Source organism: Cucumis sativus, chromosome 1, assembly GCF_000004075.3.
Source record: "Cucumis sativus cultivar 9930 chromosome 1, Cucumber_9930_V3, whole genome shotgun sequence".
In the NCBI taxonomy this organism is placed as follows: domain Eukaryota; kingdom Viridiplantae; phylum Streptophyta; class Magnoliopsida; order Cucurbitales; family Cucurbitaceae; genus Cucumis; species Cucumis sativus.
The window spans coordinates 25,823,940-25,837,500 of record NC_026655.2 but is presented as its reverse complement, the minus strand read 5'-3'; the positions used below and the strand labels follow the sequence as shown (position 1 = coordinate 25,837,500).

Sequence of the window (13,561 nt, the reverse complement as noted above, 5' to 3'; positions counted from 1 at the left end):
TATTTGAAAATATTTTCAGTAAGATATAACGTAATATAATAAAATTTTGCTATATTTTTAGTGAAAATTTTTAAAATATTTACAAGTATAGAAAATGGACATTTTTAAAAATAGTAAAATAAATTAAATTATTTACAAACTATAACAAAATTTTGGATTTTATCAATAATAGAAATTGATAGAGAAACATATTAGTGACTATCAATATCTATTATTGATAGAATTTGAAAATTTTGTTATATGTTGTAAATATTTTGACAATTTTTCTGTAGAAAAATATGACAACCGTACCTAACTGTTATAGACCAAGATTGATTATTATTCGTGACTATCGATAGTCTATATTGGTTTATCGCAGTTCATCGTAGATACGTTGTGATATTTTGTTTTATTTTCTATATTTGAGAATAGTCTATAATTTCATACTAAAACATACAATATATAAGAATATATTTTTAAAATTTAAAGTAAAATTCTAATAATTCAACTTATATATATAAGTTAACAAATAGATGATGTTTAAAATAAATACATACATAAAATGTGCATATATATATATATATATATATATATATATATATATATATATATATATGATACGATATTTTAATTTTGTTTTCCAAGTTTTGAAAGTCAATCTTGGGCCGGAATTTGTTTTGGATTTGAGTAAAATGATAATTAGAATTAGTTTGTCAATAAACTATATAAACAAAGATTATTATTTTTATAAACAAAAAAGTTTAATCTAAAAATTATAATAAATAACAATAATATAACCCATCTTTCAAACTTAGTAGGCCATCTTGCTGTTGCTGCCAAACCATAATATTATCATAAACTTATTTCATTTACTTGTGGTATAATCAATCAATTTTATATTATGGAATTACTACATATCAATCTTTTTCAAATTTAAAAAATAATTAAAACTACAACTTAAGGTTATGCATATTTTAATTTGATTTTAGCATATGATTTGTCAAATCAACTATTTCGTACATGACTATTCTGTTCAACAATATATTTTATGTTTAGACTGTGTTTATACTAATTAATAAATATCAATGACTCCATATATATAATTTGAACTTTTATAACATGGTTTGTTTAATTACCTTAATTTTAGGAGCCCTCTATCACTTGTTTTTCTTAATTATATGAACTTATTCTGTTGTCAATTATATATAAATAAAATTGATAATTTAGGAGTCCTATTTAAAATAAAAAATAAAATAAATTTCGACCTAAAAAAGAAAAAGGATAAATATGTTGTATTAATACCAATTTGATAATTGGCAAGAAAATATTATGTTGCACAAAATATTGCAACTATTATGTATCAAAATAGTTATAGATATATAACGTCTCGTTTAATAACTATATGGTAATTTTCTTCTTTGAAAATAAACATTAATTTCAACCTAATAAAAAAATAAATACTAAACGATTACCAAATGAAATTGATGGAGAAATTCATGACTTTCTCTTAAAATTTGACAAAATACAAAAATTATTGTAAATATTTGTAAAATATAATAAAAATTTTAAATTCTATCAACAATGGACATTGATAAAATTCTATCAACGTCTATTATTGATAAAATCTAAATTTTGCTATATTTTATAAATATTTAATTTATTTTGTTAGATATGGGTCTAAAATCTATGATTGAAAATTTGGGATAAAATTACAATTGATTTTAAAAAGCATGCGACCATGCATGCAAGTTGGAGATGTCGTTTGAAAACCATGCAAACATTCCTATAAATAAGTCATTTACAAACGGATAGAACTTTTATTTTACTTCTGCTGATAATATGTTGTAAAAACGAGATACAATCAAAATACAAATATAAAAAAAAAAAACAATAAATAAATAAAATAAAGAAATTATAAAAAGTCACCATTTCAATTACAAATCCAAATATCACTATCTGTTTTACTAATATTTATATAATATAAAGTTACTATTCTTTCAACGATAAAAACTTTAGGGGCTTTTATGTGATGGCCCAATAGCTTCAGGTTATTACAGTGGGCCGGATAACATGTTAATGGGCCCAAAGCGGGTTAGACCCATTTATGACCCGAATATAAAATGGTAGAGAACCGGAACCCGGAGCCCTACCCAGTGAGAAGTGGAGGCGTCACTTCTGTTCTTTACTCCATCCTCATTTCAATTTGCCGAATTTTCAAAATTTTTGTAGGGTTTTACGAGCTCGAAAATGGTGGTTCGAATTCGATTGTCCAGGTTTGGTTGTAAGAACAAGCCGTTTTACAGGGTCATGGCTGCCGATAGCCGATCTCCTCGTGACGGCAAACATCTTGAGATTCTAGGTTACTATAATCCCTTACCAGGTTGGTTGATTCATTACTTATTGCTAATTTGAGTATTGGAATTTAGACTCTTGATTTTAATGTTCCTTTTCTGTTTTTCTTTGATTTGGGTTTTTTTTTTTTTTTTTTTTTGTTTGTAGGTCAGGATGGTGGTAAACGAATGGGTCTTAATTTTGAAAGAGTGAAGTAAGTGATTGTTTTTTACTTATGTTACTTTAATTCATTCTAAAATATGCTTGGTTCTTGATTGCAATTGTAAATGCTAGATTATTTATTAGTCAGAATAGTTTACTCTGTTGTCAGTGCTGTTCAATCGACTTTTACTTGATTTTTCTTTTGAAAGTTTCGATTTCTCTCCATGTTGCTTAGAGTGTTATTAAGAAAATGACTAGCTTATTTCATTTATTTTTGGTTATGGGACACAAACCAGCCCGTAAATGTAGATATTCTGGTATATTAGTAAATGAATGGTTTCCAGATTTTCTTCCGGACGATATTCATTTTTATTTATCATTAACATGAATGGGGTCTTCTGTCTTCCTTAGGAACTCGTAGCCCATAATCAATGGGGAGACTAATAGCAGACCAACTTTCATGATATTATACCTCTAACTTGTAGATCTCGTCTTATTGACCATACAACAAACCTCTAGTCCGTCAAAGTCAATGAATGAGTGTGTTGTGAATTCCCAAAACAGACTATATATCATATCCGCGTTTGTTTGGTTTGTTCATTCTGCACCAATACAAATCATGGAACCCACCCTGAATAATCCCACCTTTTGCGGGATCAATTCCATCATCAAAATTGGAGGGATCACTAATATTTGACTTTCTGACACATGAACGAAGCATTTACCTTATCTTGCTGTTAATGTACTTATCGTAGTTGGTTTAATATGTTAACAATACAAATTAGCTGAAACTGTAAGACGTGGTGGTGAAGCAACGTGCTATAGAAACAAGAGGTCCTAATTCCAAATTTATGCTATATTTCTTTTTATACCATTTCATACTAACAGTTCTCACATTTTGCACCTGATGAATCAAAGAATGGAAAACGTTTTGGATGGTTGAGAAGTGATTATATTTTCTTAATATCATAAGCTTTTAACTGTAGTAGCTGGCTATCAAGTTGATGGAGAGGATGAGGGAATCCTTACTTTTTGGAGCATCTAGTCATTTGATGAAGTGATTAGACTGCTCCTTAGGAATTTAAAGTCTTCTGTTTCTAATTCAAGTTCTGATTAATGATTAGTAGACATCTCAGAGGACAAAAAATTTAAGATGAAATTGTTGTCTTAGAAGATCATTCTTATTGTAGTGATCTCATGCAATGTATAAAAGTAAACCATCAGGCATAAGTTTTTAGCATTTAGAGTTTGGTGTCTGAGTTCTTTGTGGCTTAGATCCTATCAATTCTAAATTCCCCCAGTCCCTTGATTGCTCTAAATTCTCATAAGCCCTCCTTTTCTTTTTCTTTCTTTTACTTGATCCTATATTTAAAAAAGAATTGCTATTAGCTGAGACTAGATAATTTAGATTATTTTGCTGCATCAGCTATGATGTTTTACTATGGTAGTATTCATCTAACTCATAGGCACAACAATCTTGTCTTTTGTACTAATCATTCACTCATCACCCTTTCCCATCCATCTAGGTATTGGCTTTCAGTTGGTGCTCAGCCTTCGGACCCCGTGCAGCGTATTCTTTTTAGATCAGGGTTACTTCCACCACCCCCAATGGTTGCAATGGGACGTAAAGGTGGACCACGTGATACTCGTCCTGTTGATCCTTTGAGCGGACGCTTCGTCACTCCAGCGAAGAAGCCAACTGATGGTTCCAATGGTGAAGCCGATTCATAGAACTTTCAGAAAAATCTCGGGCTCTGGAATCATTCAAATGTGATTTCTAACTCGTCCTGTTGTTCAGGTAAAATAGTTCAATAAATCGGTCCATTTACCTTTGATTACAAGATGCAGTTTTTGATGGGGAATTAGAAAAAGCCAAGTAGTTTCAGTTTATTCTGGAACATTAAAATGGAGTCTGTAGATATTATCAACGTCCAATCCTCCAGTATCAAGGCATAGTAGGGTTGTTGGACTGAGCTTGTCTCACCGAAGATTAGCCATTACGTTGAGAAAACATGATATTGTTGTCTAATTTAAACATGTTTTGTTCTTCCTTTGTTATGTTATGTTATATTCATTTTGCTTTTCTAGTAGCGAGATTTTGAAAACGCCATCTTTTATCACTTTTTATTCATTTGATACCTATATCCACTCATTTGCTGAGCTGACTTACCCTCGTCTGTTTGAGACAAGGAGCGAAGTTGTAAAGCCTTGAGAGTTGTGAACTCTTAAGTTGCACAATGTAACTAATAAGACATGTAATTGATGTGTTTTTAGTCATGGGCCTACAAACTCCTCGTGAAGTTTACAATTTTCCACTCCCCAACTCTTTCATCAGCTGGCGCAAATATTCCTTGTGCGACTTTACTGCTTCCTTGGATGCATGGAAGAAAATATTTCACTTTGAGAACATGAAATTCCTTTTTGCAGTTTTGGTTGTTAACGATTTCGTTTCTCCATTCTTTGTTTTAGAAATTAAGCCTTGTTGTCTCTCTCAATCTCTATGCTATGGTTTTCACAACTCTCTATACCTTAATCAAACGGTCATCAATTAGGGGACGAGTTAAATTGGCTTAAAGCAGAGGTAGTGAAAATAGAAAACAAAGGTGAAGTACTCAAATCTACAATTAGAGTTAGTATTGCCAAATCTACATGCATACTTCACGTTGTATTAGAAAAGTATTCAAAATTTGTGAGAAAGGGTGAAACGTTGAAATCTCCATGTCCACGTGAAGTTATGAACACAAAATGGAATATAGTAATATAGTAATCCAACTTCCATTAAACCCAAAGATTTGACATCTTATTATTAGCTGCCTCAGTCAATTCAAAATCCCAAAACCTCCAACTTGGTGCAACTGACAACATCAAGGTTTCTTTAAACCCAAATTGATCATTAGAATAAAATAATTCCAAGTCATCTAATCCAAGACAATGTGAAAACTGACAAAAATAAGAATAGGTCAGCAACATGATTAGTATAATAATCTTAAATCTTAAAAGTATGGAGGTACTGAAAAAACGTCACAATCCCAATTCTCTAATCAAGTTTAGAATTCTAGAGGGTCTATAATTGGTTCCTAGATTGGAATTTGTGTGACTTTGAAATTGTGTCAATGTCCGTGATAAATTCCTATATAGAATAGACTATCATTAATAGACTCATATTAGCAACGTAGTTAATTACTAATAACAAAGTATGAGAGCTAAGTCTATATTTTATTATATCTATAAGTTCTTTTGTATTATATTTTAAACATAAAAATTAAAAGTGGAATTTTCTTTTAGATCAAACGTGAAAATTTAGGTAAGCCATCTTTTAAAAGTTTAAACTTAGATATCAACTATTTATTTTATGTTTTTTTTTTTTTTTTGTATAAAGTTAAGGTAAGGATTGGGTTGGAAAAACAAATAATTCATACCAAATACAACTATGGGCAGATTTATCCAAAGCTTCTCTATTTTATAATTTCATAAGAATAATGATATTATTGAATTATAATTTTAATAGAAAATGATATTTTGAGTAATCATACGTAATTGTCAATGAAAAATAGACAGTCAACACCGTCGTCTCTAAGCCTTTTTCTGACTCTCACATAAGAAATATGAAAACATTAAGTTTCAATTCGCAGCCAACATCAAAGTATAATCCCATTAATAAATTTAAATAATAATAATTAAAGAAATTAATTGATTGAAAAAAATAGTTTCAAATGATAAAATTATTAAAAATATTTACAAATATTGTAAAATAAGTTAGAGTCTATTTGATTCTATGCTATGAATAGAAAATAAGATTTTACTATATTTGCAAATAAGACAGCTCATTTTACTATATTTAAAAATATTTTATTGAATAAGTTTTTTAATAAAGATTTCATTACCCACACTACCTTGGTTAGAACCCTGTGAGAATGTTTCAACAACTAATTCTAGTGTTGCGAATGATTATCGTTATAATGACTTCTACCTTATAAATTTATGATTGCTATATATATACGGTCAACAAAAGATCAATTTTATGCGTACAAAAAAAATATATTTTTCTTTAAAATAGTTAAGTTCGCTAATCCTACCAAATAAGCACAAATAATACATTCCCATTGATTGTGATGATATTGTTAAGAAGCAATCGGTCTTCTGGATGCTTGTGACCTATTACGTCTAAAAGGATGATCTGACCATCCTGACAACTTCTCAAAAACAAATTACTATAATAGACAACTATTAAAAAATAAAACTAATTGTTTCGATTTTGTATTTTAAAGCACTTTTGCCGATTTTTTTATATTTTTTTTATAGTATATTATTGGTTGAGTCGAGGTTGGAGAATCTGAGGACATGCAGGGAAAAGTTTCTCTTGTTTTAAAAAGAATAATAAAAAAAAAAATTCACATTTAAATTAATTATAATTTTTAGCATTTCTTTGTAATAAACTTAATAAAATAGTTAAATTAATTTAATTATAAAATTAAACCTTTTAACAGTGTTGTCCATAGAATGAGTTGAAAAGGGAAAAGGAAGAAGAAGAAGTGAAAAGTGTTAAAAATTCAGTCTTGCATTGGTTGGTGGATCTTGAAAGACGAATATTGACGATATCATATATTTGCTTTATTAAGTCTCTCTCAAAAGCTTTAGTCAATTTGGGCGACGGCTTCTTCTACAAACTCTTTAACACTTTTCCACTCAAACAAAAAAATGGAGACAAATAATTAACATTCCTTTCCACAGACTTACACTTTAGTTAAACATTAATGCATCAGTTTCCATTTTCAAAATATTTGAACTGAGGTGATCTTTCTACATTCTGCTATTTCCCAATGTAATTGTTGCTTTTACTTTCTACTTAATGCTATACTTGTAAAGTAAAATATATGCATTGGACACTACTTTATAATATAATATAATGTCAGAAGTAATAAATAATTTTGAGGAATAAATATATCATATCCAACTCATTCTTTTAACCCATAAATGCATAAACTTATTGACTTTCAATCCATTTCCTTATTTATTTTAAAAATTCTAAAATATGTGTCTTTCTAATGCCCATGATTTAGATTTCGTTTAAATATAAAAGAAAAAACTCCAAACATATCAATAAAGTAAATAGATAAATGACTATTTCATTAAAAGGGAAATCGTTTGTCTTCTTATTCGAAAAAAGTTTGTTTGGGTTGCAAACAAAACTTGTCTATATGTACTTTCTAGAGATGCTTTTCATAGAAGTAAAAAGAAAAAAAACACAATATTAATACCATTTTTGTAAGATATAGCAAAGACTTTATTATCTTAATTAATAACAATAATAATAGATATTGAGAACAAAACTTGCCACCCTAAACCCTAAGTAAAGGAGACAAAAAAAAAATAAAAATAAAAAGTACATAAAAACAAAAAGAACTATAATATAACCACTAATGAATAATCTATATATCATTATAATAATAATAATAATAATAACACAAGAAATAGGAGAAAAAAATAGTGGTGACTTGGAAGATCCACATGGCAGATTGGGGTTGGTCTATATATCTTTCATTTTGCCAGGTCAGAGACAACTCTTTCCACTGCTTCCTGGAAGGCTGACTTGTCCCATTCATTCTCCTAATTCAATAAGAAGAAAGAAAGTAAGAAAAGTAGAAAATTTTAAGCCTAAAACAAAAAGAAAAAAGAAATCTAATTTTTCTACTTAATTTATCTACCTGCTCTTTAACACCTAATTTCCTTCCCATTTCCTAATGGATATTTGATATTTCAAAGTGACAAATGATTACTTAAAGTTGATTCATTTCACTTTCCTTTCCTACTCACTTTCTTGATTGACAATTGAACCTTCCATGAGGTTGTCTAAATAGTGTTAATAATGTTATTTCTTGGATCGTTCCGCATCTATTTTGAAACACTTTTTTTTCACCTAAACGCTTAAAAATACGTTTATTAATACCTGAAAAGTCGTTTGAAACAAGTTTTGTTTGGTTTTTGATTGACTGATAGTAGAAGTTTAATTTGAATTATATGGATGGAAATTGTATTGTTATTCTGTTCATAAGTGATTATTTGATTTTTGGATTTTAGTTTTTGAAAATTAAGTCTCTAAACTCTCCACCAATTTTTTCAAAAACCAAGTCAGATTTTGAAAGTTTTTGTTTAAGAATTTTATTGTAGAGAGGTAAGAAAAAAAGAGAAAAGAAGTTTTACTTTTCAAATAACCAAAAACTTCATAATTAGTCGTTGTTAAATAATTCTAACTCCGTCAACTTCAACAACGTTCACTATTAAACTTTGGATACGTTTTAATCAAGAAACTCAATTCTTCTCCTCTTTCGCTCTTTAATGTTTTTAGCTCCAAACTAACTCCTAAACACAAACTTTCTGACTCCAACAATTTCGGACTTAAGAACTCAACTCAATATCCCAAACACCCTCGAAATAGTTACCAAACGAATACTTGGGGTTTCATATTTTAGTTAGCAGAAAGCTAAGAATGAAGCAATATCTAATTACCTCAATGATTAATCTCAAAGTTAGGTGGTTAATAGAACTTGAAGAAGGTGTTAACTGGGTGTTGCCTTCCATGGATACAACTCTCACATTGTTAAGCTGCTTCAAGAACTCAAGAACTCCAATCACTATATTTGTCAATGAAGAAAATTCTCCTCTAGTTGCTATATTCAAATCTATAATTTGACCTTCTGAGGTTGATTCTTGAACTTGTGAAATTCCAACCCTAAATCTAATTTCTTTTTGTGGAAAAAGTATTGCTTCTTCTTTTTCTTCTTCTTTACAACTTTGTAAAAGTTGTGCTTCCAATTGTTGGTTCCTTCTGCTAAGCTCAGCTACTTGAGCTTTCAATGAACTCATATACTCCCTTGTTGTTGTTAGCACTGATCCTTTATCTTTCTGCATTAATCAAACAAACGGTTATAAATATAATAATCAGGATTAAAGTATGAGTAGATATGGCAAAACTTAGATATAGCTCACAAAATCTATCAATCGATAGACTAATCACTATTAAAAGTCGATCAACAATAAAGCTCATCAATTATGAGGGGTCTATATTAGTGATAGAAATCTACTCTCTAATAGATTTTGTTATATTTGTAATTTTTTAAAAAGCCATTTCAAACATGGTAAAAAAGATCAAACCTTGGTTCCGGGTGGGAGTAGAGATTTCAATGCTTGAAAGCTGTCATTGAGCTTCTCCCTCCGTCGTCGTTCTGATATCACATGATGTAGTTGCGAGCTTGTCGGTCGACTCGTTGTCGGCATGCGTTCTCGAACTCTCATGAGATTCAAGTTTGTCATGAAAGCCAATGATCTCTTAAGCAAGCTTTGCCTAGTGCTCAAATTTCGATTCAACCGCATGGTCGGAGTTAAAACTAGCGCAAATTTCTTGAAAGCACTAGCTTTTACATTCAAACGATAGCTTGGAGGAAGCTTCTCTAAAGGCGGATGAACAGAGGAAGAAGATGAACAGGCTGGTGAAGAAAGAACTGCTAGAATTGTTCTTGTCATGGCCTCATCTAAGGCTTCTGGTGTGGGGAATTGAAGGTTTCTTGCTTGAGCAAAAATGGAGTCCATGGAGGAAGGTTGAAGCTGGCTTTGAAGAATGGGAATGTCAGCTGTTGGGAAGGGTGATTCTGCAGGGCTGTCCATTGACAATGATCTTAACGAAGAAGATGAAGATGAAAGCGCGTTTGGGTTCAGGATCGGGATCGAACTTAGACTCGGGATTAGTTTTGATTTTGTGGATGGCTGAGGAAGCTCCATTATTGGAACCTTGGGAGCAACAACATCAACAGGAACCAAACTGCTTATTATCATCTCAATATCAACCTGAAATCCTTAAAAAAAAAACTATTCAATCAATCCAACTTTGAACTAATTAATATGTTAAGGATCAACAAATAAAGAAAACAGAAAACAATTACTTAAGCAGAATGTTTATACAACATATTTCTCAGTGATACCTCCAAACTTGGTCGTTTAAAGTAGCAGGTAACATATTCAAACCATTCAACATGATAATCAGTTTAAAACTTTTTGAATATACGGTAAAGTTTGTGATTGTTCACCTGAGAAACGTTAGAGAAACCAAGCTCAATTTCACCATGGATGCTTCCCAAGAAGATCGAAGTCTAACGAAGGCGAAGAAGAAACCAAAAATGTTTAATCTTCAAGTAAAACTTCTAACTTTCTAAAAGGTACTCACAACCAAATTCATTCCCATAGAATAATATAACCAACCTGAATCCCAGCTGCCTGAACAAACAAACCAAGAAAACAAAAACAAAAACAAATGAATATATATAAACACAATTTGAATTTGAAGTGATCAAACAAAAAATGAAACTTACAAGATAAAACTGTTTTTGTACATCAGCAGAAGCATAAGTTTGAAGCTCAGAATTCTCCAATTTCAAACAAGGATCATTATGTTTATATGCAAGTCCTGGAATAAGCCTACAAATATATAATAACACAAAAAAGCAAAACGACTTAGGCCGAACCGTTATGTTTGATAATCGATTGGTTTTTAGTCTTGGACAAAACCAAAAACCAAACCGTTACCGAAATGGGAAATGTTAACCAACTAGTAACAACAATTACCCGTCATCAACACTGAATTCTAACTGTTGATATTCTCGAAAAAGCAACAGAGATAAACTCCCAACTTGTTCTTGATCAAATTCCTTCAAGAATAATCCATCTGAAAACCTCAAGCAACTGCAAAATAAGATGAAAACATCAGCAAAAACAACCCAAAAGAGCAAAAATGAAAATTTACTATAAGAGAAAAAAGAGAGAGACTTTGATGGTTGAGGGAAATAAGACCAAAGGCAAATGTAAGTGCAACCAAAAGATTGCATTATATCTTGAAGAAAGGAATGGAGATGGGGTTGATGGAGTTGAAAGGCAATATCCATATTGGGGAAAAATTTATCAAAATATTGGAAGAAGATTTGTATTATTCTATTTTGTTGTTCTTACTTGATGATGTTCTTCTTCATACATTTTTTTTTTGAAATGATGAAACTCTATGGAATGTTAGAAGATTTGGTATTCATATATAAGTGGAAGTCTTTTTTCTTTTAGGGAGTTGATTGAAAAGTAGGAAAGATTGAGAGAGAAATGGAAACAGTGACTTTTTCAAGAATGGAATGCCAAGAGATAATATATGAGAGAGAGAGAGAGAGAGAGAGAGAGAGATTATTTCAAGATTGGAAAAGTAGTGGGTCAAAGTCCACCCTTTGAAGAGTTTTGAAAATAAAACAAAATTTTGTTCTTTTTTATCCATTTCTTTCTTCTTCTTCTTCTCTTTGAAAATTATTACTTTTTTCTTTTGGTGTTAGAGATTTTGGATTTGGTTTGTATAGTTGATAGATTTCAAAATGTTATGTTTTTAGTTTTTAAATTTTGAGTTTTCTTTTGACTAGATTTTAACTTTAGCAATTTTGTACGAATTTTGTACGATAATTTTACTTCTTCAGATTTGAATTTTGTTCAAGTTTGGTGTCTATATAACAAGGTTTATACTTTTATTTTTTTTTTACTAACTACTTATTTTTAGTACCTAGTTTAAAATGTCTATTAATTAATTTAAAATAATTACAACTAAGAGACTTTTTAAAAATATAAAAATATATATTTAAAAAAATCACTAAAAGACAAAATTTATTAAAGTAATTTTAGGTAATTATAATTGATGACCATTTTAGAAATAATAATTAATGATACATTAAAAAAATTACAAATATAACAAAACTATCTCTGATAAACTTATTTTAGGAATAATAATTAAGAATACATTAAAAAAAAATTACAAATATAACAAAATTATCTCTGATAAACTTATATCACGGATAGATTTATATGATCTATCAATTATAAATCAATATTTACAACATGGTTTATCGGTGATAAACTTCTATCATTGATAGAATTGGATAAATTTTGTTATATTTACAATTTTTAAAAAATGTTGCTATATACTTAATTATTTTGCATATAGTGGCTAAATTTACAACTATCCTAATATTTTATCAATATTTTATTTTTATTTTTAACAATCTTTCTATGATTAACTTAGTCTTGTTATACATTTACCACTTTTTAAATTAATTTTAAATTTTATTCCATAATTAATTAAAATTAATTAATAGATATTAATGCTACATTAATATTTAAAATTAATTAATGAATAGACAAAGCTTAATCTTGTATGTTCCATTTTCGTAACATTTTTTTTTAGTTTTTGTAAATTAAGTATATAGACATCACTTTTTAATTCAAATTTCTTTCTTTGTCATCTCCTAATTTTTATCAACGGTTTAAAAATCCAAAAAATGATTTGGAAACTAAAAAGAAGTAGTTTTTGTTATTGAGATGTAAAGAGTATGATTCAATCATTCATTGAGGTCTTCTTTCATGAGTTGTTGACTCAAAGCTCTTTTAATTTCTCAGCCTCTCTGTCTGTCTTTTGTCTTTTCTTGTGGTTTCTTTATCATGTGATGGCATCAACATTGGGTGGAGACTCATATGAACCAAAGGTGGGTTTGGTTGGGTCTTACACGGATATATCAACGTGTATGTGTTGTATGTCAATATGTATATATACTTACATTTAGCAATTAGATTTAAAATAATTAAGTATGTAATAACATTTAAAATGTTTGTAAATATAGTAAAATTTGTCAAATTCTATCAATGATAGAAGTCTAATAGACCATGTTGTAAATATTGGTCTATCACTGATATACCATACGAGTCTATCAGCGATCCAAGTCTATCAACGATAGTTTTGCTATATTTGTAATTATTTTTAAATGTTGCTATATTCTTAATTATTATTTCTCATATGACCATCCATTACAATTACTCATATATATATAAATTTCAAGGATTTTATTTCAAATTCTATCCATGAATACTCCAAGAAATCGTCTACAATAATTTGAAGAGATAAAAAAGATTTTCTAAAATGTTTGAGGAAAAATAAGAAAAGGGATTTTGTTCCCATAACCCTTTGAAAGTTGTGTTCAAAGAATATTTGAAGTCCTATTTTTGTGCTTTATATTGTAAA

The 13,561-nt window shown here is 29.3% G+C and overlaps 2 protein-coding genes across 3 annotated transcripts; one reads left to right on the top strand and one right to left on the bottom strand.

The window, feature by feature from the left end:
- The first annotated feature begins 2,111 nt into the window (after window positions 1–2,111).
- LOC105436332 (30S ribosomal protein S16-2, chloroplastic/mitochondrial) lies at window positions 2,112–4,745 on the top strand. Its single transcript, XM_011661692.2, has 3 exons — window positions 2,112–2,359; window positions 2,479–2,524; window positions 3,999–4,745. The coding sequence occupies exons 1-3, from the start codon at window positions 2,227–2,229 to the stop codon at window positions 4,201–4,203; spliced, it is 384 nt and encodes a 127-aa protein (XP_011659994.1). The 5' UTR covers window positions 2,112–2,226; the 3' UTR covers window positions 4,204–4,745.
- Window positions 4,746–7,732: 2,987 nt separating this feature from the next.
- Window positions 7,733–11,629, bottom strand: LOC101202922 (putative transcription factor bHLH041). 2 transcript variants are annotated; one of them, XM_011661691.2, is made up of 8 exons: window positions 11,470–11,629; window positions 11,089–11,205; window positions 10,836–10,941; window positions 10,726–10,740; window positions 10,554–10,616; window positions 9,625–10,314; window positions 8,980–9,375; window positions 7,733–8,079 (listed from the first exon to the last, which is right to left on the bottom strand). In XM_011661691.2, exons 1-8 carry the CDS (start codon window positions 11,487–11,489, stop codon window positions 8,011–8,013), a joined length of 1,476 nt encoding a protein of 491 aa, XP_011659993.1. In that variant the 5' UTR covers window positions 11,490–11,629; the 3' UTR covers window positions 7,733–8,010. The 2 variants fall into 2 exon arrangements, with proteins under 2 accessions (XP_011659993.1, XP_011659992.1); XM_011661690.2 differs by having other exon boundaries at window positions 11,290–11,608.
- Window positions 11,630–13,561: the final 1,932 nt, after the last annotated feature.

What these genes read in the sequence shown, in the direction of transcription:
- LOC105436332 (XM_011661692.2), top strand. Translation starts at nt 2,227, where the DNA reads ATGGTGGTTCGAATTCGATTGTCCAGGTTTGGTTGTAAGAACAAGCCG. An exon ending in TTACTATAATCCCTTACCAG is followed by an intron (nt 2,360 to 2,478) that starts GTTGGTTGATTC and finishes TTTTGTTTGTAG; the next exon opens with GTCAGGATGGTGGTAAACGA. An exon ending in CTTAATTTTGAAAGAGTGAA is followed by an intron (nt 2,525 to 3,998) that starts GTAAGTGATTGT and finishes CCATCCATCTAG; the next exon opens with GTATTGGCTTTCAGTTGGTG.
- LOC101202922 (XM_011661690.2), bottom strand. Translation starts at nt 11,405, where the DNA reads ATGGATATTGCCTTTCAACTCCATCAACCCCATCTCCATTCCTTTCTT. An exon ending in TATTTCCCTCAACCATCAAA is followed by an intron (nt 11,206 to 11,289) that starts GTCTCTCTCTTT and finishes CTTATTTTGCAG; the next exon opens with TTGCTTGAGGTTTTCAGATG. An exon ending in TACTCCCACCCGGAACCAAG is followed by an intron (nt 9,376 to 9,624) that starts GTTTGATCTTTT and finishes TGATTAATGCAG; the next exon opens with AAAGATAAAGGATCAGTGCT.